Source organism: Scophthalmus maximus, chromosome 8 (genome assembly GCF_022379125.1).
Source record: "Scophthalmus maximus strain ysfricsl-2021 chromosome 8, ASM2237912v1, whole genome shotgun sequence".
Classification (NCBI taxonomy): Eukaryota; Metazoa; Chordata; class Actinopteri; order Pleuronectiformes; family Scophthalmidae; genus Scophthalmus; species Scophthalmus maximus.
In genome coordinates, this window is record NC_061522.1 from 10408236 (window position 1) to 10435472 (window position 27237).

The 27237-nt window shown below is 41.5% G+C and overlaps 1 protein-coding gene across 8 annotated transcripts in view; it reads right to left on the reverse strand.

Moving 5' to 3' along the window:
• Positions 1–27237, reverse strand: part of ctnna2 (catenin (cadherin-associated protein), alpha 2) — a 301922-nt gene that overhangs the window by 206139 nt on the left and 68546 nt on the right. For all 8 annotated transcript variants that reach the window (XM_035637486.2, XM_035637484.2, XM_035637489.2 and 5 more), the window contains exons 3-6: positions 17036–17231; positions 13489–13655; positions 12328–12447; positions 11182–11448 (exon numbers count right to left, since the gene is read on the reverse strand). In XM_035637486.2, the coding sequence (XP_035493379.1) occupies positions 11182–11448; positions 12328–12447; positions 13489–13655; positions 17036–17231 (750 nt within the window). The remainder of the gene's footprint in view (positions 1–11181; positions 11449–12327; positions 12448–13488; positions 13656–17035; positions 17232–27237) is intronic.

Below are 27237 nucleotides of genomic sequence, written 5' to 3' on the forward strand. Positions count from 1 at the left end.
GTGCAAATACTCTGTATTCATTCATCCGACAACTCAATACTTCCTGTTCCTTCACAGTCGAGTTGAGGCTGTGACTGATAGATCAGAGTGGTGACAACAGATGAAAAGGGCACGATTGATTTGTCTTCCGGCCCCTTTTCTTTTTCTTTACACATATCTTATTCTCCTCTGCTGTGTTAAATCTATACCAGGCTTACAGCACATCTAGCTTTTCTCTGATTCAATTTTTCCCCTATATATGTGTTTTGCTATTGATGTGTTCCATCAAATGCATGATGTTTGTTGCACTGTTTTTTTCTTTTTTAACACTGTGATACTGATTTAACACTGTGCTTTTATAGGGAACCTGTCTAGTTTTTGACTCCTAGTAAAGCTAGGGAAAAACGACAAGCAAATGTTAAAAGGGTAGACAGTGAGGCAGCAGCACAACATGCTATTTGGTCCCATCATTTGTAAAAGCAGACCGAGCTACCGGGAAACCCCCACTGAACCAGTTTATGATCTGAAGAGATCATAAATAAAAAAAAAAGGCAGCACAAAAGAACAGGACTGGCAGTAAATTTGCAAAAACAATATTTTTCTACATCACTCACTTTCTTATTTGCAGAGCATGCACGGCATTGGATCATTTATGGAAGCACACTGTTTTGACACAGGAAGATTACATCATGGTCTTTAACTGAAGATGTGCAGTCATTAGATTGATGTTCAGTCGTTTGTTTGCGGTTCACTATGATCTGCTACATGAGGAGGGATGTATCATTAGAGCATCCACTAGCTGTGTATGTTACTGGGTGTTCACCCCTGAGTAGAGAAGTGTGGGGATGTGCAATAGGCAGTCATTGGTCAGGATCATTTCCAAAAGTTTTCTTATTCAACTGCTGCATATGTTGCTAGATATTATTTTTTTTTAGAAGACGCTCACAACCCTCAGCCAAGATTTATTTGCTACTGGACGCCACGGTGGCTTTAAGTGAGAGAAGAACTGCACACAATGGGGACGCACTCACTGCGGATGCTTTAGTAGGCACAATTACAAGACGGGGGAAAGGGATAAAGGCAAAAGATGTGGAACTAATAAGATAAAGACATAATGCGGGGAAACCAAGAGTGTGAAAGAGAGCAGTCAATTTCACTACACTCGACAAAGAGGTCTCGACAAAGGAAGCTATGCTCGTGAGGGGAGAGGCATCATGTAACTCTGAATTATCATTCAAAGAGCATCCTCTAAACATGAAAGTTGAAAAAGAAGAATCAATAGACGAAGGAACGAGTGATAGAGTTGAGTTTGTGATCAAGTTATACCATTGGTTGGCAAAGTGCCACGTGACTTACTGAGGTTATACCATTATGAGAGTTGCTGCTCTTTCAAATTGAATTGGCACGAATGGTTTCCAATTTTTATTACTAAATCTTTTTTTTTTTTTATCAAAGAGGCACTTTCCGACAAATTTAGTTCACCTCTCTCTGCTTATACCTGGTTCAGAGAGTGGCAGAGAGGTGGAACGCCCGCAAAATATTTCAATAAATTACCCGAAGGAACCGTACGCATGAGGTAAATTTCCCACATCATGTTCACTGGACATTAAACCGGCTTCACAATGTGCTAAAACCAGCTGACTCAACAGAGTAAATGTAAATACAATGTGTAGACATCATACATATACAGAGCGAGTTGTTTTTACCACAGCATTTTGACATGTGTAAGTCAGAAAAGCACTCCAGCCATATACAAAGTTTTGACCTAGTCTTGTTGGTTGTGTTTGTTTCTGATGAAGCCGAGTTCTTCAAACAATGCATTGAGATATTCTTAGGACTCAACATTTCCCTGTGCTTCAGAGTTGTTTTTGTTTCAGAAAGAAATGGCAGATAAGAACTGGCTTTATGGATTCTGGGATCGCTGGACTCTGGATCACCGTTGTATATGGATGTACTGTCACACAACGCTCCATTATCACAAAATGACAGATAAATTGGCCAGTCGACAAAGCTGCACTCATCTGAGCGACTTCACTGGTGCATTAGTGCTTCTTCCAAACGTAGATCAAAACTACGGGTTATCTCTTCCATTCACGAAGCCACCAGGGAAAATCAAAGGGTTTCTGAGTGCTGCGCTATTCAAACACGCAGGCTTAACCATTGGTTGGTTTACCTTGCCTATCAAAACCCTTGCCATGCTGTTCATGCATTTTTATGAATGACTAATGTTAAAATAAAAAATAAAAACTCTCAGCCCAGAGCATCAGGGGAACAATGTCCTGCTGTGCTTTTAATTCAAAGGCATTTCTTCTTTTAGCTGCTTTTTCTTTTTTTATTATGAAAAGGCTGGTTGCTATTTTTGTTTGTTTTTAACAACAACAATTGCTCTCCAATTTTTGTCATGAAACAGTGAAAAGAATAATAGTTTTGTCCTTTGGCACCCCCCATCAAAATCACACTTACAGCTTTTTCGCAAAATATGAAAAGCGTTCCTGTGGATTTCCGAACTTATATGAACCCAAGCAAGTAACTGAAGTTGGCCAACTCTAAACTGAATTGCTTTAAACTCATGTGAATTAAATTTTTTCAATGTGTGTCTGGTAAATCCCTTCGGCGTTGCCTCTATCTCCATTCCGGGCTGCGGAGGACTCATCCCTGAGAGACTGTGACTCACAGGTCAAAGAAATGCTTTAGTCAAATGATTCTTGCAGGATATTTACCATTGAGGATAATTATTATTATTTTTTCGTTTCACTGACTGTAGATATGTCACATTACAGAACCACTGGCCTCTAAGGTTAAAAGAGACTCGGCAGCCTAGTTACCATTTCTGGGTCCTCTAAAATGTTTACACCAGGAAATATGTGTGGACTTTTGTCAAGGGAAAGGCTACTTAGCATTTCTATATACAGTCCGACTTTGAGGTAGGGAGCTTTAGCTGAGCAACACGGAGACTGTAAATCAGACAAGCAGCTCATTTATAATCCTTTGGTTAGGTTTTGTCTCAAATCCACCAGGAGTTCCCTGCCAGATATATAATTTGCAGAAAAACTGGGACTCTGTGGAAGTCAATATTGTTTGTGCATGTCCCTATTATTGTTAAGAGGAGTGCAAATTGTATGTGTGGGAGGAAATACTGCATTTCAAATAGTCATCAAAACCATCTGCAAAAAATCTGCAGCTTTGTGTGACTATAGCATGGACTGTCAGCCTTAAGCAGTGACACTGTCTTCTAGCCTGTGTGTATGTTTGTCTATGTGCGTGTATACGATACGCGTACTGTATGTGCAGGTTGCCCCCGCAACCATTAAGATGAACATGGATGAGTAGGCAAGCTGGCACGTGAGGCCCCCCCCAGAGAAAGCCTTGACCGGAAGGCAAGATACCTTTAAAAAAAAAATAATAATAATAATTTGCTGCACCCACTCATAATTCAACTCCCAGGAGTTTTATGCTGAGAGGTCTGAAGATGCAGTGAGGTAATTCACTTTGGTTGCTATTGCCATTTAATCTAAGGTGGCTGTCCATACGGCGTATGGCGAGAGTGGTTCGGATATACACTAACCCCTCAGTTAATCATCGTTCCTTGCTTGTGAGAGCGTGTGAGCCGAGGAAAAAAAAAGCGTAAACAGAGAGAAGTTTAAACAACCCTCGCATGGTAATATTTGAGGATGTTTCGTTGTGATAAATCACCTGATGTATTGTGATAAATGTACTAAAGGACTTTCGCCGTGCCATGTGCATCGTGGATATACTGTATATGAAGTCAAACTGTGAGGAAAACGCCATCTCTATTCCAGGCCAAATCTGTAACCCAAAGATAAGAATCGCCGAAAAGCTGCAGGGGTGGGCTTCATGTGAAAGAAGCAGTGGAGGGGAGGATCACAGTGGACCTGAGGCTGTACGCTTTGACTGTAACTAGTATGGATCTCTGAATCGTGTCTACCAATGACCCCTCCCACTCTCCCTCTGCCTCCCATGCCTTATTGCCATCGAGACAAGCCAGGCAGTGGCTAATTACTGTGCACTAACAAACTAACCAATACTTCTCCATCTCCCTGGTCATGTCCCATTACTTCAACTTAGTCCCCCTATTCATATTTCTCTTGACAGGTGCATCTGTCCAGGGAGGATGAGGCAGTGTTGTAATCGGCAGGCAGAGGATGTCGTGATTAAGTGGTGCGCCTCTGGGCCAGCACGTGGCTCAGCCAAGGTGAAAATGACGCCGGGAGTGGAGTTTTATTGAACACAACAGGGTTCTTGTCAATAAAACTGGCACTCGGCATTGTGGTGGATTTGTTTATTAATGCTCGGGGTCTGTGTGCAAGTCTGTGCGTCGGTGCCATGCTTATGTCTGACCCTTCCACGGCAAGTATCGGCGGGCTCGACGACCAGGATATACTCTTTCCTCCCTGCCAGTTTCTCACAGGCAACTTCAGAACGTGTTCGACACCCACACGTTCGAACGCCGAATCGATGTGAGTCAAGGAGAGAGAGAAAAATCGGGGGGGGGACGAGGCGGAGGAAGAGAGTGTAGCAGACTGTGTGTGTGTGTGTGTGTGTGTCTGAGCATGTGCGTTAGGGCAATAGAGGAAGAGGAAAGCGGGAGAGAAATAAGAGAGGGCCTGAAATGAGACAGCACGGATAGGAGTGTGCAGATTGATATAGCAATTACCAAGAAAGCTATCCCTCAGTTAGGAATACATCTACATACATTAGAGGCGGGCTGCTCCCCGGCCACGGTTTCACTGAGGTTGACTCGCGAGCGTCTCATACACAAACGGAGCATGCGGAAAAGGTCATCACCGGGCAGCCACCGCCCGCACACTTTCAATGAAGACCCCGTCTACCGGGCATGTTTCTCATAGAAGAAGAAAACCGGCTCATTGGCAAGGGCAGGACGCAAACTAACTCTCAAGAAAGAAGGGCAGAAAGTCAGGAGGTTACCTTTATATGCTGGTACAAAAAAAAAAACAAAGTAAAGAAGGAGACACGGAAGGATGAAGATCTGCTTTTCCTCAGCGGTCTCACGTCTGTTATGTTTATTGGAATTCCCGCATTAGCTGTAATTGAAGGAGTCTCTTGGTGTGTCATCCCATAGGCATAAACATGGCCAGTTACCGTTCACCGCGACTTACACTCAGAGGCAATGCTGAGATTCAAAGCACTGGCTGTCACGCACGCTTTTTCCTGAGCTAGCTCGGAGTAAATCCGGTTATAGATGGTCCATAATGTATGCAGAGTGAGGACCTGCGTATTATTGTGCAGCGTGACTACAGGTCCTGCAACATATTGTGAAGCCTTTTGCATGGAAATACAAGTCTGCTACCAAAATGGGCTCACAGTATGCATGTAAGCACGCTCGCTGTTCAAACACCTCTGTTGGTCCAAGATACATCGGACAATGGGAACAAAAGAGAGAAAGAGAGAGAGAAGGAGAAGGAAGGAAAGGCAACAGAAAGATGAGGGGGGAATGAGAAAGATGATGCTGTATAAATAAACCCCTAAAAGACAAGAAGGAAGAGGAGGAGGAGGAGGACACGCAGATGGAAATACAAACCGTGATAAAATGATCCGGTGCCACTTGGATCTCTGCCGCAGTCTCAAAGCTATGCTCTGCAAGTGAATGCACGTCTGCACTGTGTGAATGAAACTGTGTGAGTGTGAGTGTATGTCGACACAGTACATACACAGCCACTGTGCAGTGTCAGGTAGCTTGAGGTATACGAGAGTTGTGATGACACTACTGGACTGGGACAGGGAAGGGTATATAGCACATGCCTGATAACTGTCATCCTCTCTTTGGGGAAACGGGGGAAGAGAAGAAAAGCAAAACCATCCGACACATGAGAAGGAAGAGTGGTCAGTGTGTCGAGGCTGTATCCGGTGAACCCTAATACCAAATTCCCTTTGACGGAGCTCGATTGAAAGACCCGCGTACATCAAAACCTCTCAGCCTCAAAAGATAGCTTCCATTTCATTAATGGTACAAAACCTTACAAGGTGATGCAGGCTTTTGCTCTGAGCACAGAGCGAGCCAGACTGGAAAATCTCTGTTTCTAAGGACCTGCAGGAAAAAAGGATAAAAATGGATATGATCGAGAGAGGGTGGGGAATAAGGCCGGACGAGTGAGGAACGTAATGAAACACTGCCATCTGCTGGCGATGCTATGAACATACTCTTTACTCTGAGTCTGAGGAGGATGTGTTTCAACAGACGCACCTTTTACCGCGTGCGCATTGATTCTTCAAGGAGTAGATGTGACGCACAAACGGACACAAGAGCTGCTGGGCCAAACTCCTCGTGATAATGAGAGGAAATGCCTCAAAACACAAACAATGCAATTGTATAGCCCTGCCAAGAAAGAGGCAAAATCCAATTTGTTGGTGGAGAGAGAAGACGGGGGCTAAGGATTAGGTAATCATTTTGATGCAATCACAATTATGTTTTTTTTTCCTCCCTCGTCTTGGCTCATCTAATGGAAGGCAGCGGCAGCAGCAGCAGTAGAGGAATGAAAGGAAGACCACCTTCTATAACTCATACTTCTCTGGCCCCTGCCAGTTCCTATGCTCAGTTGAATTAACCAAGTCATAGTGTACCATACATTTCTTCAAACTAAAAAGGGCCTCAGTGGGAAGTACTTCCTCGGTTACTGTTCGCAAGATGATGCCTTCATGTGCTCGAGTGTAGGTGAGATTAGCAGAGTCACAATTTAAAAAGGCTGCTTTCAGGTGCTTAGGGCGTTTGACTGCGCAAAGATAAGGAGGCTCAAAGTAGGAAAATGACAGGAAGACAAAGAGGGATTTTTGTTTTGTTTTTTTCATATAAATATGTGCATGGCAGTTACTAGCTGAGAGGGAGAGAGTTTCAGTCTGTCTCTTTACTGCCTGCATATAAATCATCATCATTTGCAAATGCTACAAACAGGTATATTAACCCACATGATAAAAAATGATTGCACATATAAGTATGTGCTACAATTAATTCAGAACGTTACTGCTACACCGCGCGTGTGTGTGCGTGCGTGTATGTGTGTGTGTGTGTGTGTGTGTGTGTGTGTGTGTGTGTGTGTGTGTGTGTGTGTGTGTGTGTGTGTGCTGTGACCTAATAAAATCTACGCCTGTGTGCTACAGTGTGTCTTTACCCACATACCCGCTGGGGCTTCACTCCATCTGTCGTCCCGCTGAGCTCGGATCCCCAAATAAAAACTTTCATTCCAACATGACAGCTCTTTTCCCGCATAGCGAATTCAAAGGTGGCCAATTCTCAAATTCTGTGTCGCCCTCAGAGAGACCTCACCGTGTCCGCGGTGATAAAACCTATTTCAAGACAGCAATAATAAATCTGCCACTGCCAACTGTTATTGAACCAACTGAGACGGTCCAAGCTGATGCGTCGGTGAAAATGCAACAGATCTGATTGGCAGGCTAGTTGATTAGTGCTGGTGATGAAAGACATAATTCACTTGAAAACAAAAAGGGGGAAATGTGCAGAAGGAGAGTTTTTGTTATTTGGGCCAAAAATGACCAACGATGGAAAGTTTCAGGTAATCTGAATTTTTTTTACAGTTAAAACAGTTACTCTGTTCATTATGACATAAAAGGTCTGAAAACAAAAAGATTTACATTATAATTGCTATCGCTCAAAATGCATTATATGGCAGGCAGGCGGACATGTGCTTAGGTCTTATCACATGATAAAGCTTAATTTTCTTATTTTGAGATATCAAAAGTCAGATATTGGTTCTACAAGCAAACTCATGATAAGTTAAAAACAAATCCTTTTTTTTTCTGCAAAACCTTCTTAGCGTTTGCAGAGCCTTCAGAACCTATTTCACGGGGGAACTCTTAAGGTAAGAGGTCGAGGGGGGGGGCTCATGGTGCCTCTTGTTTATATGCCAGAAGTCGCTGGAATTGAGTGAATTTCAACTGATGCTGACCTCCCTTTTTCTCCAAATGGATCTTGTACCTCAGTGTCCTAAGTTGACTCGTTCCAAAGTAATTCTGGGTGTCAGGAAGAAAAAAAAAAAAAAAAAAAAAAGCATAGATGGGGTTATCGCTTCTTACTTGTCTTATTCATAAGCTGCCCTTTTACTCTCTTGACCCGCATCTGTGCCCAGCATTTCAAAATTGTCTGAACTTTGGTGTCACGAACTGAACGTGATCAGGAGCGAGCGAGGCGACGTGCTCAACATCCTCCCAATATGTATCATAGAAGCATGTGAGCCACGATCACATACAGAGGCTTCAGCGTGTGTTTCCCCTGATTTAAGCTGATAAAGAATCCATATAGCAGACAATTCATGTGCACCCTGATGTTCTGTGTTGTACTGCTGCTTTTACAGATGATTGCACGATTCTTGGCTGTGAGATAATGCACTAGAAATGTTCATTTCTCAAGTCTACCTCCAAAAAATGCTGGTTTACAATGTTTTTTCGAGAGATAACTTATCCAAGTACCGTTAGTGTGAGAGTGATATTAATCACTGCTTCTGTTTAGTCCTTCGTCTGGATTTTCTGTGTGACAAAACGTCCTGTAATGTCTGAGTGAGACTGGAAAATTAAGTTTGGCAGGAAAAAAAACAAACAAACATGTCCATCAAATCCATTAATTAAATTAGCTCCACACCAGCGAGTTAATAAGAGAATAAATCAAAATTACTGAAAACAGCTCAAATATTAAGCCTTTTTTGGGGGGGTGAAATGCAATAATCATACTCTGCAGCATTCATTACTCTGTGTGTGTGTGTGTGTGTGTGTGTGTGTGTGTGTGTGTGTGTGTGTGTGTGTGCGTAATAACATGTACAGTACCGCAGTCATGTACTCGGACTAAATACTGCTAAGTACCACGTCTCATAGTTTAATATATGGGGACATTACTTTGCTGAGAGGATCTGATCGCAGTCTGTGTCTCTGTGGTGAGTTAAGACTTAAACATGAGCCAGCTGCAGGTGAACACAGGGGCTTAAGGAAAGGGAAGTTTAACTTGTTGAACTGCTGCCCGTCTGATTGTCTGCCAAACTAAATCAAATTCAGATCGTATGCTTTTTTTTTTCTTTGCTTTTTTTCAAGCAGGACTGCTTTACATAAAAAAAAAGAGTGGATGTGATTATTATAGGCCACAGCCTTAATGCGGAATAACTGAATAATAGGTGCAATAGAAATGAGAAGCTAGTTCTTCCCACAATGTCTTGAGCTAAATAGCTTTTCATTCAACTAGAGTGTTTCACTGCACAGAAACAACAGACTCATGTAAGATAACTGCAGTGTTCAAATATGCCCACAAGGGGTCACTCACATACAGTTAACTAACAACCTGGTTTACACACAGCGGTGACATGAAGAATGTTTTTCATAGGCTATGCTCATCTGACTGAAAAAAGAAGACAGAACTGTAAGTAAGTGCATACCAAACAAGTAATGAAGGGGAGACACATATCGCCCTAGAACATCTCATCCGAACCAGTTTACAGTCAATCGAGTTTTGAGGAAAATTGATATCGAGAAACACAAACAGACATATGGAGATTCCTCCGTTTGTTTCGACTGTAGAGACTTTTATATTATTAGGACTGATGTTTGTCCCACGTTAGGAAAAAGCCCCAGGACCCGTGTAGCTGCTTATCAGAGTCCGTGGACCGACTCCCAGGGAGGAAGAGGTTCAGCTGCAGTGTATGGCAACAAATAGGTTTTAGTGAAAAAGATCAAATATGACAACAAGCAATATTCACAGTTACTATTCATCTGTGTCTGTCTGTATTTTTATGATCTTGACAAACACCCATTCTATCTAAATTGTGATGAATAGCCTTAAGCCAAAAATCTGTCTCTCTCTATGTTTGACGATTTTCTGGAACCTGCCCATCGGACCTCAGACTCGGCAAGTGCATTGCTGAGGACCAAAGAAAGCGCAGTGTTGAGTGAAGGTTTTTTTTTTTTTTTTTTTGATGACCAGTTTTCAAGCTCAAGAGACAAAGATTAATTTTAAACAGCACTGACTGTTAACATGGTAACCATATTTTCTCTAAAATAAAGACGCAACGCTCAACACTGATTCTGCTGCCAAGGGTAAACTGTAGAGCAAACAGTGCACAATACTAAATTAAACCGACTATCACTAGGGGGCACCGGGTGTAATAATACAATTCAGCATTGTCACTTTAGGGCAGTAATAAAATGTAAAATTCATTAAGTTGGTGAAAATGTTCTTTATGGCTGTAGTGTTTGATCAACCAGGCACTACAGCAGTGAAGAATCAAGGGAACAACCTCTGCTGATTTCAACCTTGTCATTGTTTCAGGTTAAAGACAGTACAGTTCCCCCCTGTGGTTAATTATGTATAACTGTGTCTGAATGCTGCTGTGTTAAAAGAAAAGGTCCAACATTAATTTATGCTCGCTCTGTAAGTGGCAGCTAAATATCAACATCATATATTTAAATAAAATCAGGGCCTCATCAGTCATGATGACACAAGCTGAAGGGTAAATTAGGCCTTAGGACATTTCACATATGAATCAAATTGCTGCTTTTACCTTGACACTTGGAATCTCAAGACAATACCCTCAATTATCTCAATGTTCTGACCTCTAGACGTGATCAACTACAGAGCAAGAGGTATCCGCTTCATATGTACCAAGAGTTCACTATCACTGTATGACCAATAGATGGCAGCAGACACTCGTGTTTATAGTAAAAAGTCACTCTGAACACAGTTTCTGTTAGAGTCTTGCAGATTTAAATAAAGATGAGCCAGGCACCATAAAAAGTGTCTACTGTGAGAGAGAGAGTGTGAGGGCCAGAGAGACAAAGGAAAATAAGTAATATATATGGTGGATATTTAAGACATCTCAGTGGGAAAGCCCATGTACTGTAGATGAAGCCTTAACAGAGTGGGGCAGATAAGAAGCGCTGGTGGTGTTTACTATATTGCTTATAATATGCAATGTGTCTCAATAATGGGGGAAATACTGTGTTTCATTGCTATAGTCAGAAAAGAACGTTACAGAAGGAGAGCTCACCATCTTAGATCTAAGACTGGCAAATGTCGGATAACATAAATACACAACCAGAACACCAGGCTATACTGCTCCCATGTTTATGTAGATGTGCAGTGCCTTCAGGAGTCTTTGTCTCTGTGGGATCTAGGACACACGCATGCACACAACACACAGAAGAAGAAGAGCAGCATGTTCGCCGACTTACATCAAATTCATTGAGGGCAGCAGCCAGTTCTCCGATGCCAGCATGGCCATGCTTCTCATCAGTGGGCGAGGTGGCCTGAGCAGCACTGGAAATGCCTCCTATGGCTTCCTGCACCTGCTTGAACACGTAGTCTCGGTTTGCACGTGTGGCCGCCACGTCTGGGTGTCGCAGGTAGGCCTGTGAGGCCGTGTAGAGCATGGTGGCATTTTTCTTGAGGGCCCCACGGGCAGCCGCCATCTCATCTCGACATTGGGGGTCTTTAAGTTCCTGTGAAGGAACACAGAGGCTCTCAAATATGCATGAACAATATAACAAGGGTAGCATCCCTTCTGATGAACTGGTGTTGTGCCAACCACACAAAGTTAGGTCAGTGTCAGCAGTTCAGTTCCACTAGAGCTGAATGGGCTCGGCTTTGGGACAGTTCAGCAGTGTGGACGCTTTGCCAACTAGACACTTGTAGGGGCCATATAAAAAAGATTATATATATTTTGTTTCTATCCTTCTAGGTCAAATAAGCTACGATGTGGATATTATACTTATTTAGAGTCGCATGATAAAAATTTAGCATGTGCTGTACATTTTAAATAAAACTGATTTAATGCAGCCTATAAGAGTATTATTTATTTTTTGATAAAATGTAACCAGATATGTATTATTGCTTGGCTTCTGTACTTTTACTTTAAAACAAGTGTTCTATGTGTTTTGCATATTGCCGAATTTAGCTGATGGTCTCTGTATTATCTTATTTGTGGTCTTTAATATTCATTGTTTTCCATTTTTCTTTATTTGTCCTTTGTAAAGCACTTTATTTTTATGGCACCTTTCAAAACAACAGTTACAAAGTTATTATAATAATAAAGTCTTTCCTATTCTGACATTAAATGACTCTTGTTAGTCAATCAGTGATGTATTTCCAATCAGGATGCTCTATATACTTTACGAGTGAGATTGTGGCTGCCTTCCAACACACTTCTCAAGGTTAGTTAAAACTTGAGTGTGATCGTTCAACCCTATCACACAATGGCTCAGATTATTACATTATTTCACCATTTATCTCTGCAGGTGCCATTTACCGTCGGATCTCCCTGCATCTGAACATGACACAAATGTCAAAAGTGGTTTCCTTTTTCTGAAAAGGACACTTACCTGCTGTCTGCGGGCTGCCACATAGTTAAGCTTCACCATCTCCTTCCCGAACTCCTTGAAGCGGTTTGCCAGGTCCTGCTCATTGGTTGCATTCTTTACACCCTCTAAGGCTTCCTCTACCTGTCACACACACAAACACACAGAAAGAAATACTGAATTAAAAGAAAAAAATCCATTGACACAGTAGTAAACAAAGTCATAGCTTACATATTTTGACTAAGCAATTAATCCAGCCCCTAAAGGTTACACTATGCTTTAAAGTAAAACAATAAAACAACACAAAAATTACAACTCTAAAAAAAAAAAAAGAACAATAGTCATTTATCTGTGCAATTTTAATGGGCCTCATTTCAGCAAGCTCCATCCCTTCTGTGGGCGCATCGTGATTCGAAACCTATTTCTTCCCCTAATGAAAGTGCCGCACAAGATGTAATGGAAAAGAGAGAAAAGAGAGAGATAACTTTTAAGTGGCCTTTGATGGCAGGGATTATACTGGCTTGAGTTAAGCCCTTCTGTGGGCCTCCAGAATCAAGCTGGAGTAAAGGACTTTGGGTGACTGCTTGTGTGTGTGTGTGTGTGTGTGTGTGTGTGTGTGTGTGTGTGTGTGTGTCTGTGTGTGTGTGTGTGTGAGAGAGTTGGTGAGAGAAGGAAAAAGTGAATGTCTAAAGGAGTTTGTTTCAGATTATACCAATTGCACATCATACTTCCTAGCACTCTGTATTAGCACTTTCAAAGCCATGAGTCATTTCCAAAATGAGGGACAAAGAAACCAAACTTCCTAAAACGACTCTGCACTAAGTGAGTGGTGTGGGCTATGATATTGCTACTGAACAATTAAATCTATGTTTGCAGTGTGCTACCCCCATTGTTCCAACTATTGAATATGCTAATGTGTGCAGAGGTTGGGATAAGAGCATGCATTGTTTCACCAGGAAGTGAAGCCTATAAGTACACTGTGCATTCGGGGAGTTTACATTTTAATTATAATAACACGAACAATGACTGTGTGTCACCCCGCAGTTGTGTCAGCAACTCTAACACAACCAATGAGAATAACCCCTGTTAACTCATAACTCTAATAACTCATATATTATCAACACGTAAACAAAACGCTAAACTTACAGAAGTACAACTTGTTATCTGGGTGATGACCGTGCTTACAATTTTAAGGTGGGCAAGCAGCCTCATGACGTCGGCCATGTCGGCGAGGATGAGCAAGCGGGTGACGGCGGAGAGCAGGGCGCGGGCCGCCCTCACCATCGTGCCACGTTTCACGGAGGAACACGGGTCATCGGCAAACTCTGACGAGGCAATACGCATCGTCTCTCCTGCAAAGAGGGAAGGAAGAAAAATCGGTAAGCGAGGAAAGAGGGACGTGATCATACTTTACCCCAGATTATTATCAGTGTGTATGAGTATGTGCATGTACTGCATACATCCACTTTTATATAGTATAGTCAGCTAATGCTGTGGTACAGGTCTGCTTTCTGTCCCCAGAGTCAAAACTAAACATGGAAAGGCAGCGTTCAGTTTCTATGTTCACATATCTGGAACACACTCCCTGAAAACTGCAGGTCTGCTGCAACTCTCAGTTCTTTTAAATCAAGACTGAAGACTTCTCTGTTTGCCGCTGCCTTTCAGTAAATAAACTATCTATGCATTTCTTATACTGCACTGTAACTTTTGTCACCTGTCTTATTCTACTTTAACATGTTTTTATTTTCTCTTATTAATTATTGTATTTTCCTTTGATCTGTAACTTCCCAATGATTTTAATGTTTTATGTAAAGCACTTTGTATCGCCTTGTTGTTGAAATTTGCTATACAAATAAACTTGCCTTGCCTTGCCCATGAATACATGACTGAGATGACTGATTGCTCCTTGAATCTGTATCTGTGCTGTATAATAACCCATGTTAGGTCCACAATTACCTACCTTCATTTAGGTTAGAGCTCATTCATCTGAGCTGATAGTTAGGAAATAGTAGATGGGGCAGAATGTGCCTTCATGGAAGCCCACGTTTGACGATGAGCTGTCCCTCTACATAATGAGCTTTTTTTTCTCTCGGGTTTATTTACCACAATGACGTTAATATGCGACTAGCCACTGGTGAGATAACAGGCCTTTTCTAAATAATGATTTAAAATGCTTCAGGGCAGGTCAGTAGCACACTCTGCCAGCATAAATTAAAAATAACAAGGGAATAAAGCTTTTTGTGCTGTGGTGACACTTGGTGTATAAACAACCCTAAGACCCCAAAATATATTTATATAAGAAATCCAATTTATACATAGTTGCATCCATACACAAGACTAACACTCAAAACAGACACACACACACACTGTGCTGCTGGTGATGAGCTAGTGAGGAGTGCAAATGGCCTGATTACTGAGCTCTGTGGTCTGATGAGGGGTTAAGAGGTCACGGTGACATTGGTCTGATTTGGCGATCACAGATTCGAGGGTGTGTTACTAAACACAATGATCTTAATTTGGTAGATGATGCCATATAGGTTGGGGGGCACCTCTTAGCCCCTGCTAAACACACTCAACATGGTATATGTATGTGCTCATGAGTTTAATATTATTAAAATAAAACTGTTTTCCCTGATGACCTGACATGAAATTATATTCAACCTCTCAAAAAAGTGAAGTGTTAAGGGAGAAATGACGAGAGTGCTCCATCAGCAGGGCACTTGTGTGCTGAAGAGCATTTGAAAGTGCCCTTCTTTTCATGATGGCAGTTAAAGGTTAGGGGGTGTGGATTATTAGCATCTCATATTCAAGTATTTTCCTGGGAGAGGCATATTGAGTTTGATTCAATTGATTTTTGACAGGGGGAGCCTTACCATCAAAATAATCAGGAAGGGCAGAGTAACTTTTTTGGACATAAATGTGCATATTTGAAAGCAAAAATGCAAATATGTGCTATATCTAAACAGCCCTTAAAAAAAAGAATTTCCTCCATAAACACTTTTTTGCAACCACAGCCTTTCATCAGTTTGACTCACTTGCCTAACAAGTGAGAAGGAACTTTTGATGTCAGCTATGGTGACGGCTTGTATGGCAACTGTCTATTTCATGCCTGGAAAGAGCCGTGTGCCAGCACAGTCAAGTCGCTGTTCAACAGCAGCAGCGGTCAAGCGGAGATGACAGTGCAGGATGAGGTACACAGCTACGACACAACACACACAGAGCTGTGTTTGCTCTTTCCTGCTGATGTAGTTATTGAACAGGGAATCCAATTCGATTACGGGGACAAACATTTGAGTCACATTAAGAGCCACTGACTTTAGAGAGCTACAAACAACTGTGGTGTTGCCCCGACGGAGAGAAAGTTCCCAGGAATATCGATCATGATTTGCTGAGGGGAAGAGTTAAATCCATGCTGTGTAGTTTCAGTGTTGGCGGACTTCTCAAATTTCCAAATAGTTTATAATGAGACTGTTGATCTATAAATCTTTAACGATGCATGACTTTACATTAGCCTCATTACCATCATGGGTATCCATGCACCAAGTTAAGCCCAATACAAAGGGGTTCTAATCTCTTATATTTAATGAATTTGCCTTGCCACACTTGAGTTGTAGTTGTAGAAATATCTGGCTTATTCTGACATTCAGAGCGCCTAATATTTTCTCCAAACATTACTATTTTTTCACTTAATATTATTATTATTATTACTCTCCCTATGTTGCTTTCAAGGCCAGAAAAAGTTTGTCATACATCCTTTAACAGCAAACGATCAGCGGGTCTAATCACTTGAGTTAACAACATTAAATTTAGATCTGAATCGACAACATCTATGAAAATCTATATAAACGTCTCTGTTAAAGTATCTCCCTTAAAATTGCCAAATACAGAAGTCAGGAAGTTATTCTGAAGCTGTAGTAAAAGGATACCTCAGCATGAAGTACTGTATGCATCAAAATTGTCAAAACTATCACTCTATCAAGGTTTTATATTTAACAGTCCTAGTCTCTGAAGTTTGATCATGCAACTTTTATCTTATAAATATAAATACACTGTTAAAAACTAAAACCTAAAAAGGTTTTCAAACCAAAGGTTTTTTCTTCTTTTGGCGCTTTTAGACTCCATCCTCTTACATGTGTCTTAATGTATTGTATGTATAGTAGATCACTGTCCCTTGTGTGACGCATTGCACTGAAAAGTTGATTGGAAGATTGTAGCATTGCAATAGCCCTGAGTGAGCGAGGGATGAAATATCTGCAGGTGTGATCTATTTTTGTGACATTTTGCTTTACAGAGAGGTTCAGTCATACACTAGTTTTATTTTTTTTCCCCCTTGAATTTGTTTTGCAGAGAGTTTGATACAAAAAGGGAAAGTGTGGTGTGGTAATTGCCCAACGTCAGCTGAAAGTAGTCAGATTAGATTTTAACTGGATTTCTAATAACTCATATAAACAAACTATATAGTGCTAGGGATGATGAGTGATGCTCTAGAAAGTTTAGATTGATAGTCATAGTCATGTACTATGCTATAGATCTAATATGTGAGTCAGATATTGGTGGAGGAGAAAAGCAATATTAACATTGCTGAGGGCGAAGAGAAATTACGAGTTGTTTGGTGGCAAAAAAAAGGGATATTTCACACAATGACAATGCCGTTATCTGACCTGATCAAAACAATAGTACGATACAGTACAAGGACATAAAGCGTCCGTATGAGAACATTTGACAAGATCACCTTGCTTGCGAACGTCCTCCACAGCAGCAATGAGCTCCTCCTTGAGGTCCTGGCTGTCTTTGGCGATCTGCTCGCCCTTCTCCAGGAAGTTCTGGGTAGCTTGCTCGACAGACACGGCCAAGACGTGGGCCTTCTTGGAGCGTCCCTTCTTCTTACTAGATGGCCCTTTGTTGCTGGTGTTCACCAAAGTAGTCACCTGGGAAAGAGAGGACGGCATTGCAGTCGGTTGAGTAACATGCAATATCAAAGAAACGTATACACATTATGACCACCCCTGAATAATATGTTGTTGGCCTTTGGCCTCAACAGGGCGGACTCGTCAAGACCTCTAAAGGTGCCCTGTGGTATCTGGCACCAACACGTTGGCATCAGATCCGGTAAGCTGCGAGGTGGAGGTGGACCTGCCGCTGTCCCGACCTGTTGCTCTAGCTGAGGTTTGTCCCTTCCCATCACTGCTGACCAAACTACACTGTTGCCCATAAAGTTGGAATAATTTTGTTTTCAGACACATTCCTCCCAGTCCCGGTTACCTAGGTGAAACAAATTCATGCTTCACAATTGTTTGGCGGTTAAAAGAGGCAAGTCATTCACTGTGTTGTCCTTTTTCCTGCTTAAAGTCTATATGCAGTAAGTCCACGTTTTCAGAATTAGCTGGAAATTATTCAACCAAGTTTGACACAGAAGTTCCCTAGGCTACAGGACGGACACAAACAAGCCAACATTGCTGATTTCCCTGGAATATTAACAGTTTGCAAAGTGAAAATAGCATCAAAATCACAGAGAACCTCACCAAAAAAACTAAATGCTTTTAGCTAATAAGCAATCACATGGTGCTGTGCAAGAACATGCAAGCCTCAGGGTTGAGAAATATCTTATAAGAGAATCAGGACATGGACCGTGTGTTTGGCCTTGGATCCTTCCACAAAAATAATGAAACAAAATTGTTTTTCAAACTATTAATATGAATTACACTGTGTCACAATTAACTATTATTTTTGCAGGCCACAGACCAGCCCTGATTATTACCACCTGACAGTAATACAAGAGTGGAATTATTATCCGCGACTTGTGCGGGGACGACACCTTTGTTGGACAAAATGACACAAGTCTGTCCTGGAGGCACAAGGACAGAATTGCTCATTACTCAGTCGAGTCAGTTTGCTGTAGGAGTATCAGTCTGACGACAGCTGAACTCGCACAATGGGGAGATATGATTAGTTTATAGAATATTTTAGAAGGTTTCGTTGGGAAAAGCTGCTAAGAGCAAAGTTATGTCCCGTCAAGGCTGCATCACTTAAGGGCTACTAGCCTGGAATACAAACGTTAATGATGTATGTCCTCACTCATGATGGATTCAGAAATATAGAGCTGATATGAGACACACACACACACACACACACACACATGCATACATACATATATATATATTTACTGGTGAGAGTAGATTTCTATTTTATCTAGGCTGAGTCTCAGAGTCAATGCCTTCTGCATGCAAGTCTTGCACTGAACAGACAGTGATACTGACATGTGTGTGTCTCTCTGCACTTCAAACGCTCATCTATTCATTAATACAGGCCTGGGCCGTGGCAAACACAAAGATAAGGCTACTGCATGTGTCATGCAGCTTTCCACGGGGGATCGACTCAGTCAGGTCAAAGCTTGCCAACGTTTTGTTCTGCAACAGTGACTGAAAGAGCTCGATGTATATTTAATTACGCCCGCAATAACCTCACAGCATGCGCCGAGGCTGATTCAATTTAGCTACCTTCATAGAGATTCTGTGCTATTTTTATGAAAACGTCTTCCTGTCTGTGCATGCAGACGCCCTAGCTGAGTGTGAACGTAGACGAAATAGTAATATTGAAGTGCTTGATAATTAGCAGTACTTGCTTACATTCTTATTTCAGATTAGATCTAGTTGTTCTTTATATCATCACATCCATGTGTTCAGTCAAATGAAGGCACCAATAATAACTCTTCAGGCCTCTTTGAAAGGTTATTATTGGGCACTTTGAAACTCAAATGTCAATGACAGACTTCTTTTATTCTGTCAACTGACAAGATCCATCTTTGTAGCAATGTTTGTAAGTATGATTAAGTTACAAGGCAGTTTAATGATCTTTTAATGGGCCTAAACCACGACTCATAATGACTGATTCCTTTTTTTAAGAGATAAAAGCAAGCTGAGTGCAGACTTCCACAGGCTGTTGTGTACTTCCAGAAGCATTGACAGACAACTAATTTGAAGGAGCTACATAAATCTGCAGTGTTTACACCGACGTGATCAGAGACAACAAACATCACTGGGAGGGAGAGACATTGCAGGAAGTGCTCTTCCTGACTGAGGTCATATTTTGGAAGCCCTTACACAACGCAACTTTTCTCTGTGATGCTGAGGCATCCGAGTTTAACCGCCGTTTCTGTGGGACAGAGGCACAGGGTGGGACGAACATCCTGGCTGTGTAACTTTTGGAACATGTTCAGCACTGACAGCCATCAACTCCATGCTCAGCCCATCAAGACAACAGGGAAAGAATGCTGCAACATGATGTAAGCCTACAACACTGCGAGCAATGAGGATGTTTGAAAGATAATGGCGATACTCCAAGCACACACTCACACGCTGACTCACACAACCGAGCTACTTTAAAACGCGTTGTCTAGAAAATTGAGAATCCACACACATTAATACCATAAATGCAGGATGGGATTAGTTTTAAAAAGGACATGAGTGGAATTTAAGGGAAACTCATTTCTCAACATCTCTATTAGCGGCAGCCTTGCTTTTAGTCAACAGGCTGCAAGCTTTGACCAAGATAAAGTGATGTATTTATCATTTATATAACCTAAATCATCTGCGTCACTTCAGATATAGTCCTTTTCTTATTTTTCCTCTATGTGCACATGTGGCCATTTAAAGGCAGAGCAGTGCACAATCTAACCTTCTCTAATAAAGCCACGAGGCTGGCACAATACTGTGGCAATGAGAAGACAACTAAAAGATTATGTCATGATAATATATATATTGTGCATAACTTATACGCAAACAAGTCTCAGTTTCCCAGTACCTACTGCAAGTATGGAATAAGAAGTGAGCACATAAGGATCATAATGATGTGAATCCCTCAGGAAGGAGGTAGGAACAGAGGTAGTTTGCGAAAAGAAATGAAGTGGGGCACAGAAATGTTTGCTTCATGCATCCAAATGTGCCCTAATAACAAAAACAAAACAAATTCAGTGTCTCGGCGAGGCAAACATGCCCTTTTCTGCCAGCTGGTAATTGGCCCCGGCCGAGCCCATTTATCGTGTGAATTAGCAGCGCTGCTTGGATTTCATGCAACGCCACACAGGGGTTATTTCCATACAGCTACAAGTTATGGCATTCCCTCAGCCTTAGCTCTGAATAACCTACTCAACACAACACAACACAACAACCTTTTTTACGATGTAGACTAGTCCTATAGATTTATGTCCGTAGATTTGTGTCACATGTCTTGAGCTTAGAGATTTGGTAGAGCGGTAACTTAGTTTGATTTCTACAACATCACCACCCAGCAATGTTGATAGACAAAAAGTGGCAGACTTAATGTCTGACGGTACAAATGACTGAACTGACTGAAATGTCACTGTCGTGTTAAGTGAAAGGTAACAGCCAGCAGGCACAATCTCCAGGATGGCACCAAGGCTCAAATGCAACGGAAGACGAGAAACTCGTAGAATGACGCGACTGGAAATATTAAGGAGTCATCACGCAGGGCTCGCACGTGGGTGTTCATTTAACACTCGGCGGTCGAAGGGCCGGACACTTGGTGCCGGCGCAATCTGAATTACAACCAATCAACACTTTTCTGCCCGGGACACACAACATAGTCTGTGTTTTCACGTCTACGTGCCATGAAAGCTGTCCATGCAATGCTAAAGGTGCTTACATGGGAACTAAAATGGCACAACCAGATGAACACATACCAGGTCCATCAGCTGCGTCTGCCTCCTCTCTCCGTGCAGGACTTGTATTAGCATTAGCTTGATTTGATTGGCTAGTGCCCACGCTGGCATGTTTGATCTGATTGGCTGCCGCTTGAAAGCGGATGCACGGCACAGGCAGCGCCAGCAAAGCGAGTGTTCAGAGTGAATGAGCATTATTTCTGTTGAAGCCTCAAAAGCGTACATGCGAGTCCTGCGTGAGAGATGGATAGGGAATTTATTTGGACGACAGAAATTTAAAAAAAAACTTTACTGCGGTAAACGTAAACAGCAAATGTCTATTCATACTGTGCACATTCATTTGAGAGAGAAGGGTAAAATAATATTTACCAAGCGGAGATGCTATTCCCATGAAAACAGGACTTAATTCTAAAACCCATGAGTGAATTACATCATTTACTTTCATTTTCATGTCATGGGCACGTGCAGTAAACACCAAGCTTCTGCGCTGGAGATGGTCAGGTATGGCGGAGCACCTTGGTTGTCACGTTAGCTGCTGAATTGACTCTCAGTATTCGGCCATCAGCTGTCATATCCCTGCCAGAAATCATTAGCTTAATACCCACATTTAAATCCTGCTTGACTATGCAGGGTTTTATTCTGCGACTCACATATGGAAGCTTACTGCTGATGGGATAACAAACCTTTGCACTTCACTGGACGCTGAAATAGTGCGTGGGAATGTTAGTGAACAAAGCTCATCTTGCCACAAAACCCTCACCCCCAGTTTTTTCAGCTTTTACCAGAATCAGGCAGCGCTTTTTTGGGGTATTTTTTTCTTAACATATCAATTCTATAGTTCTACAACCTAGAGGGTGAGACAGGAAACAGTTACCAGGTAAGACATAAGTGATTATGCTGCTGCAATAGTAAGGCTAACCTTCCCTCCAGGCATAAAGAGTTGTTGTGCCTTGGCCTCCCATTTTTATTGCTGATCAATAGTATTAAATGCCATGTGCTCTTTCCCCCCCAGAGCACCGGCCAGTGGACCTTGTGCTCGGTAGTAAATCCCTGTGGCTCCGCGTAGCCATTCAATTTTCCGCCTTCAGCCTCGGAGACTCACATCCAACAGATGAGTGATGCGCTTTGACTGTTGAACATTAGGGAAGGGCGTGTGCACGTGTGTGCGTGTAAAGCCAGCTTCGCACGTGCATGATCACACACACACACATCCTGCACACGGCTCCCGAGAGATTCCGCTAACCTTTGACACCCTCCTCAACTTAGCCATATACATTACTCTCCCCGTTGAATAATTGATGAGGCCATTTATGCTCATGTGTAAAGTGCATAATGTTGGCCAATGCTCAGGGGACAAAATGCAAGAAGGGGTCCTCTACATGTTTATCCGAGTGAGTGAATCAGTCCCCTCAACCTGCTTGCACAAGGTAGCTGCTGTTATTGCTCAGAGCCATGTTACACACTGGGAGATCACCAGGTATCAACAACACACAACACTGTCTGCTTAATCTCCAGCAACCTCGACATCCATCTCCACACAAACTACACACACCCCAGACAACTTTATATAAATCTGCAACACACTTGCCTTGCAAATTTTCTTATAAGGAAAAACATGCTGTTTAGTGTATTTATACACACACACACACACACACACACACACACACACACACACACACACACACACACACACACACACACACACACACACACACACACACACACACACACACACACACACACACACACACACACACACACACACATCTTCTTAAAGATGAACTGTGTCTGATACGTGCACTGGACAGGAGCAGCACTGTAGCCCTTGTATCCTGCAGAGCTGATAAAAAAAAAACGTATCCTTGCCTTTTTATACCGAAAGCTCTGCTCAATTTGTATCATATCCCTACTTAGAATATCTTTTGAAGTTAACAAGTGCTGAGGTGCAAAGCGGAGAAGATTAGCGAGCATTAACACTGGTACCTGAATACTGTAGGTTTCTGGGTGGCAAAGAGGAAGGGGTTGAGAGTTGTCGTACTCTGACATTGTCAACCATGCAGCGTGCTCACTGACACCATAAATCCTCCTAGTTTTAAAGCCCGGAGATGAATCCTGGAGAGGAACTGTGCAATGCAATAATAGATAGAGAAGAAAAAAGTAACTGACCAAAAATAAATGGTAATGGATGGCAAATTGTTTCATATTTGTTTTGATAATTGCTGAATTATCAAGTTCATCCATCTACCTGCAGTTTTGTTTAAAGTTTTCTGACATTTTACACTGGTGTCTGAATTCTGCACCAACGGGATTATCTGAGATAATAACTCTCGCAAATTGCGAGGTGAACGTCCAAGAACAGCATTTATTTGTACTGCTTTGAGGGTGCAATAGAGTCAGTTCCCCCATAATATTTCCTCATTAGTAACCCTCTTAGCCCGTTTCCTCTGTTTGATCCTCCCACTCCTTCATTATTATTCTCACCACAGATGTCTTTTTGCTCTCACCGAGGTTCCTTCATTCATTTATGAGGCATGACAGAACATTTTTGATTCACAGTTGATAGAGCAAGACAGGGTCAATAAATGCTGTGTACTTCCATTGGGAGTGTTTTAAAGCACTTATATCAAGTACTTTGTATGTGAAAAAAGCCGAACGATTAGTCCTTGAGGAACTAATCAAAGGGGAATCAAAACAAAAGTTGCACAAAAGAGTGGGTTTTGAAATGGATGTTGCACACTGGCCAATTAGAAAATTTCAACGGCAACAGTCTGTCAACGATCAAACCTTCAAAGTGCATTTTCAAATACGAGTAAAAATTACGAAAAAGGTTTTTGTTACAATTTCCTGTTTCTTCAGTGAACATGCCAATGAGTCATCATTTGACTTCGGTTTTAATTCTTGCATGCCTGGAGGTTTTGACATAATCTTCATAACAAATGGCAAAAGTATATGCAGCATATGCCATCTGAATGTCGCTTACTTCAAAGACATGGCACATAAAAGCTTTCTCCTACTCTCATCCTGAAATGGCTTCAGGTGTGAGGCACAAAGATCAGAATAGAATAAAAAGTGCAGATATCCACACAAAAGTTGGCTTTGGGGAAAATGTGAGGATGGCATTGCAACATTACAATAAGATCTGGACTTTAAATGAGATGAAACAGACATAATGTAATAACAGAGGTCGTGTATATTTGCAGTATGGACACTTTGCCCTCTAAACAGCAGACCAACATCATCCCCTTCCCCTTTGTCAAAGCTTAGCAAAATTACCCCCTCCGAAAGGAAACAATCCATGAACTGAGATCTAAGGTCTGACGGTCTGCAACAACTTCAATGATAATATGCGGCTGCTGTCTTCCCATTAGCTTTTTTTTTTTAACCTGCTGATAATATGGGCAGGTGCCCACACCAAAATCTGCACTTTCCATAACCTATAGCCCATGGAGGATGATACCTTAAAGCATCTCGGTGTTGAGGTCCTCACCTCCATAATCTCACAACCCGTAATCTGATACAACAATCACACCCAGCTCTTCAGCTACATTTTCAATTTTATGTTAAGAAATTCTATTAACAAATGTTCATAAACACAAGATCTATGTTGAAAATTCAGCCATCTGACTTCGTTGCCACGTGTGCTGAAAACCCCAGCAACAGATCACTCTGATTTCCGGGTTATTTTTAATATTTTAGTTCACAGACTGTGCAAGTGTGAGATGTTTACCACATGAACTGAAGTGATTACTCTGTTTAATTCTATGCACCCAAAGTGATGCAACATTTCACATAGTTCACCCAACAATGGACAACATGGGAACAATAGCAAAACTTTATATTGAAAAATATATTTGTAGTTTAAAGGTTGAGCTTGGCAAGTAGGTTATTCATGGAAATGACTTGTGTGTTATTGTATTTTTCTATTCTGTAAAATAATAACACAGTGTTAATTGACTTAACTCAGATATGGATGGCTGTCTGGAGAAAAGTAACGGAAAGAAAATATAAAACGCACAAATACATTGAAGGATGGAGCGACAAAACAACAAACAGGCACATTTTTGGGAGGGATATTCAGTCTCATTCAGATTACATCTGAGCTGATCTCGCGCAAAGCCAAAAATGCAGACAACCAGAATCTCAGATTAGCTGCCTGCCTCATTGCCTTTCATCCTCTTCCTCTCTTCTCTCGTCTCTTGCAGACTTACACACACAGGACAGAACAGCCCTGCTGGCTCTCTGTCAGAGGCCTCGGAAGATCCCACACGGATCAGCTGTATTCCACTCCACCATACATATGACATTATGTCACAGCACACTGCTGTCAGAGTGTGTGTTTGTGGTGGTTCACAAAATGTGTTTTGCGGCAGATCTCTATGGATTCACCATTGGTGAGTATCAATTGTCCAGGGTGCCTATAGTTCACAGATTACCAGACATTACAACACTGACCTTGGACTCTCCTCTGCTGCTCCCACAGCTCTCAGGGTTGAGACAAGCAGTATTAATGATATAGAATAGTGACTCACTACCTCCCGCTCACTAATGCATGTTTCCACCACCATAACTGTTCCAGAAATAAGTGCTTTTGATGTGGTAAAGTATGTAAAGAAGTTTAATAAAAAAACACAGAATTAAAAGCTGAGCAGAATTCTGAGATTAAATGAACAAAACCGGGGGGAAGGAATGTTTCAAAAGGGAATAAATGGTTTATGATTGCTGAAATGTGATTGAATTCACAATTCACAAAAGTGATTTATCTATGTATTTATTTTTTTTGTATTATAGCCACAATGCTAATTTTACAAGCAACTGAAAATGTTTATTAAATTAGAAATATAAAAGTACACTTTTATGTTGTAATGTTTAATCTCTGAAAGTTTTGAAATGTGGGAATGTACATTCTTTTGATTTGTTTACATAAGAACATATCAAAAAAAGAAGAGACATTTTCCCTTTCGTCTCTGATGATGAAAGCAAGATGTTTGTATGAGCTGTACTTTAGCTTTGATGTTTCTGTCACTGTGACAAGGACATCGTCGATGGCGGTACTTTACCCTGTCTCAAAAAACACTGCGATCAGGCAGACTCATACCCATGAACTGCCGAAACCAAGGTGAAATTTGATCACCATACCAGACCATGGTCCACAACTGGAAATAACCTGAATTCTTGGTGACCATCGGTTGCCATCAGTGCAGATCATGTCTTTTTACAGTGTCACCACCTCAATCTATGTGTGCGTAATCAGATTTGTAAATGTGTAAAAAATCTGCAAATGTGTACTCAGATTCATCTACAAGTCAGATGCGAGGGGAGTCAAGCAATAGAGTTTGCGCTTGTAAAAGTATTGCTAAAAAAAGGATGGTTGTGTTTCTGAGGCAATCTTTCCTCATGTGGTTTATTTCTATTCCTATGGTGGAAAAGCAGAGAGAGAGAGAGAGAGTGAGAGAGGGAAACCAGCATCTGTTCATGGCTGCTGTTCAGAACCCTGGGGCAAGCCATATGCTGACATAGCAAGGAGTCAGAAGATACAGCCCAAAGACAGATGACTGATGATGAAAGTGTGTTTCACAAGATGACCCCAAGGCACCGGCAGAGGTAATGAGAAGACGGAAGCTAACATCACTGCGTAATGACGCCGCTGCCATCTTCATCATATTATTGAGTATTACGTTACTTTCTTATCATCACATTTCGTGGGTTACTGGTTTAACTGTGCTAGGTTATTTGTGTATGTATGTGTGTGTTGACACTTCAGGGTATACAGACGATGAAGACAGAGAGTGATGGTGTATACCGGCATACAGTATGAAACGCAATAAAGACAAAAAGAAAAGGAGTAAATCCATGCATCATTCACACATGTGTGACACCAATATTTCTTGTGTACGATAAAATATCTAAATCTATGCACGGATTTTCAACATCCTCTTAACAACAGCCTATTCAGCGGAGTTGCTCTGCAGTATAAAACCACTGCGGGGTCTTTGCCAGATGAACTGAAAAGTTAATGCACTGGCCAGATGCAATATTTTCAATTAAATTATGAGGTTAAATTCTACAAGTATTATAAGACTGATAAACTGTGGTTGTGTCTTTGCCAAGAAAAAGAAAAACAGAAACTGAAAGAAGATGGCCCTGCACACTTAGGTCTAACTTTTAAATTATGAACCAACCTAGTGGTATGCAGATATCATGAATGGAAATGTTTGACAAATTTGACTAAAAGGTCAAGCTTGAAAATGATAAAAAAT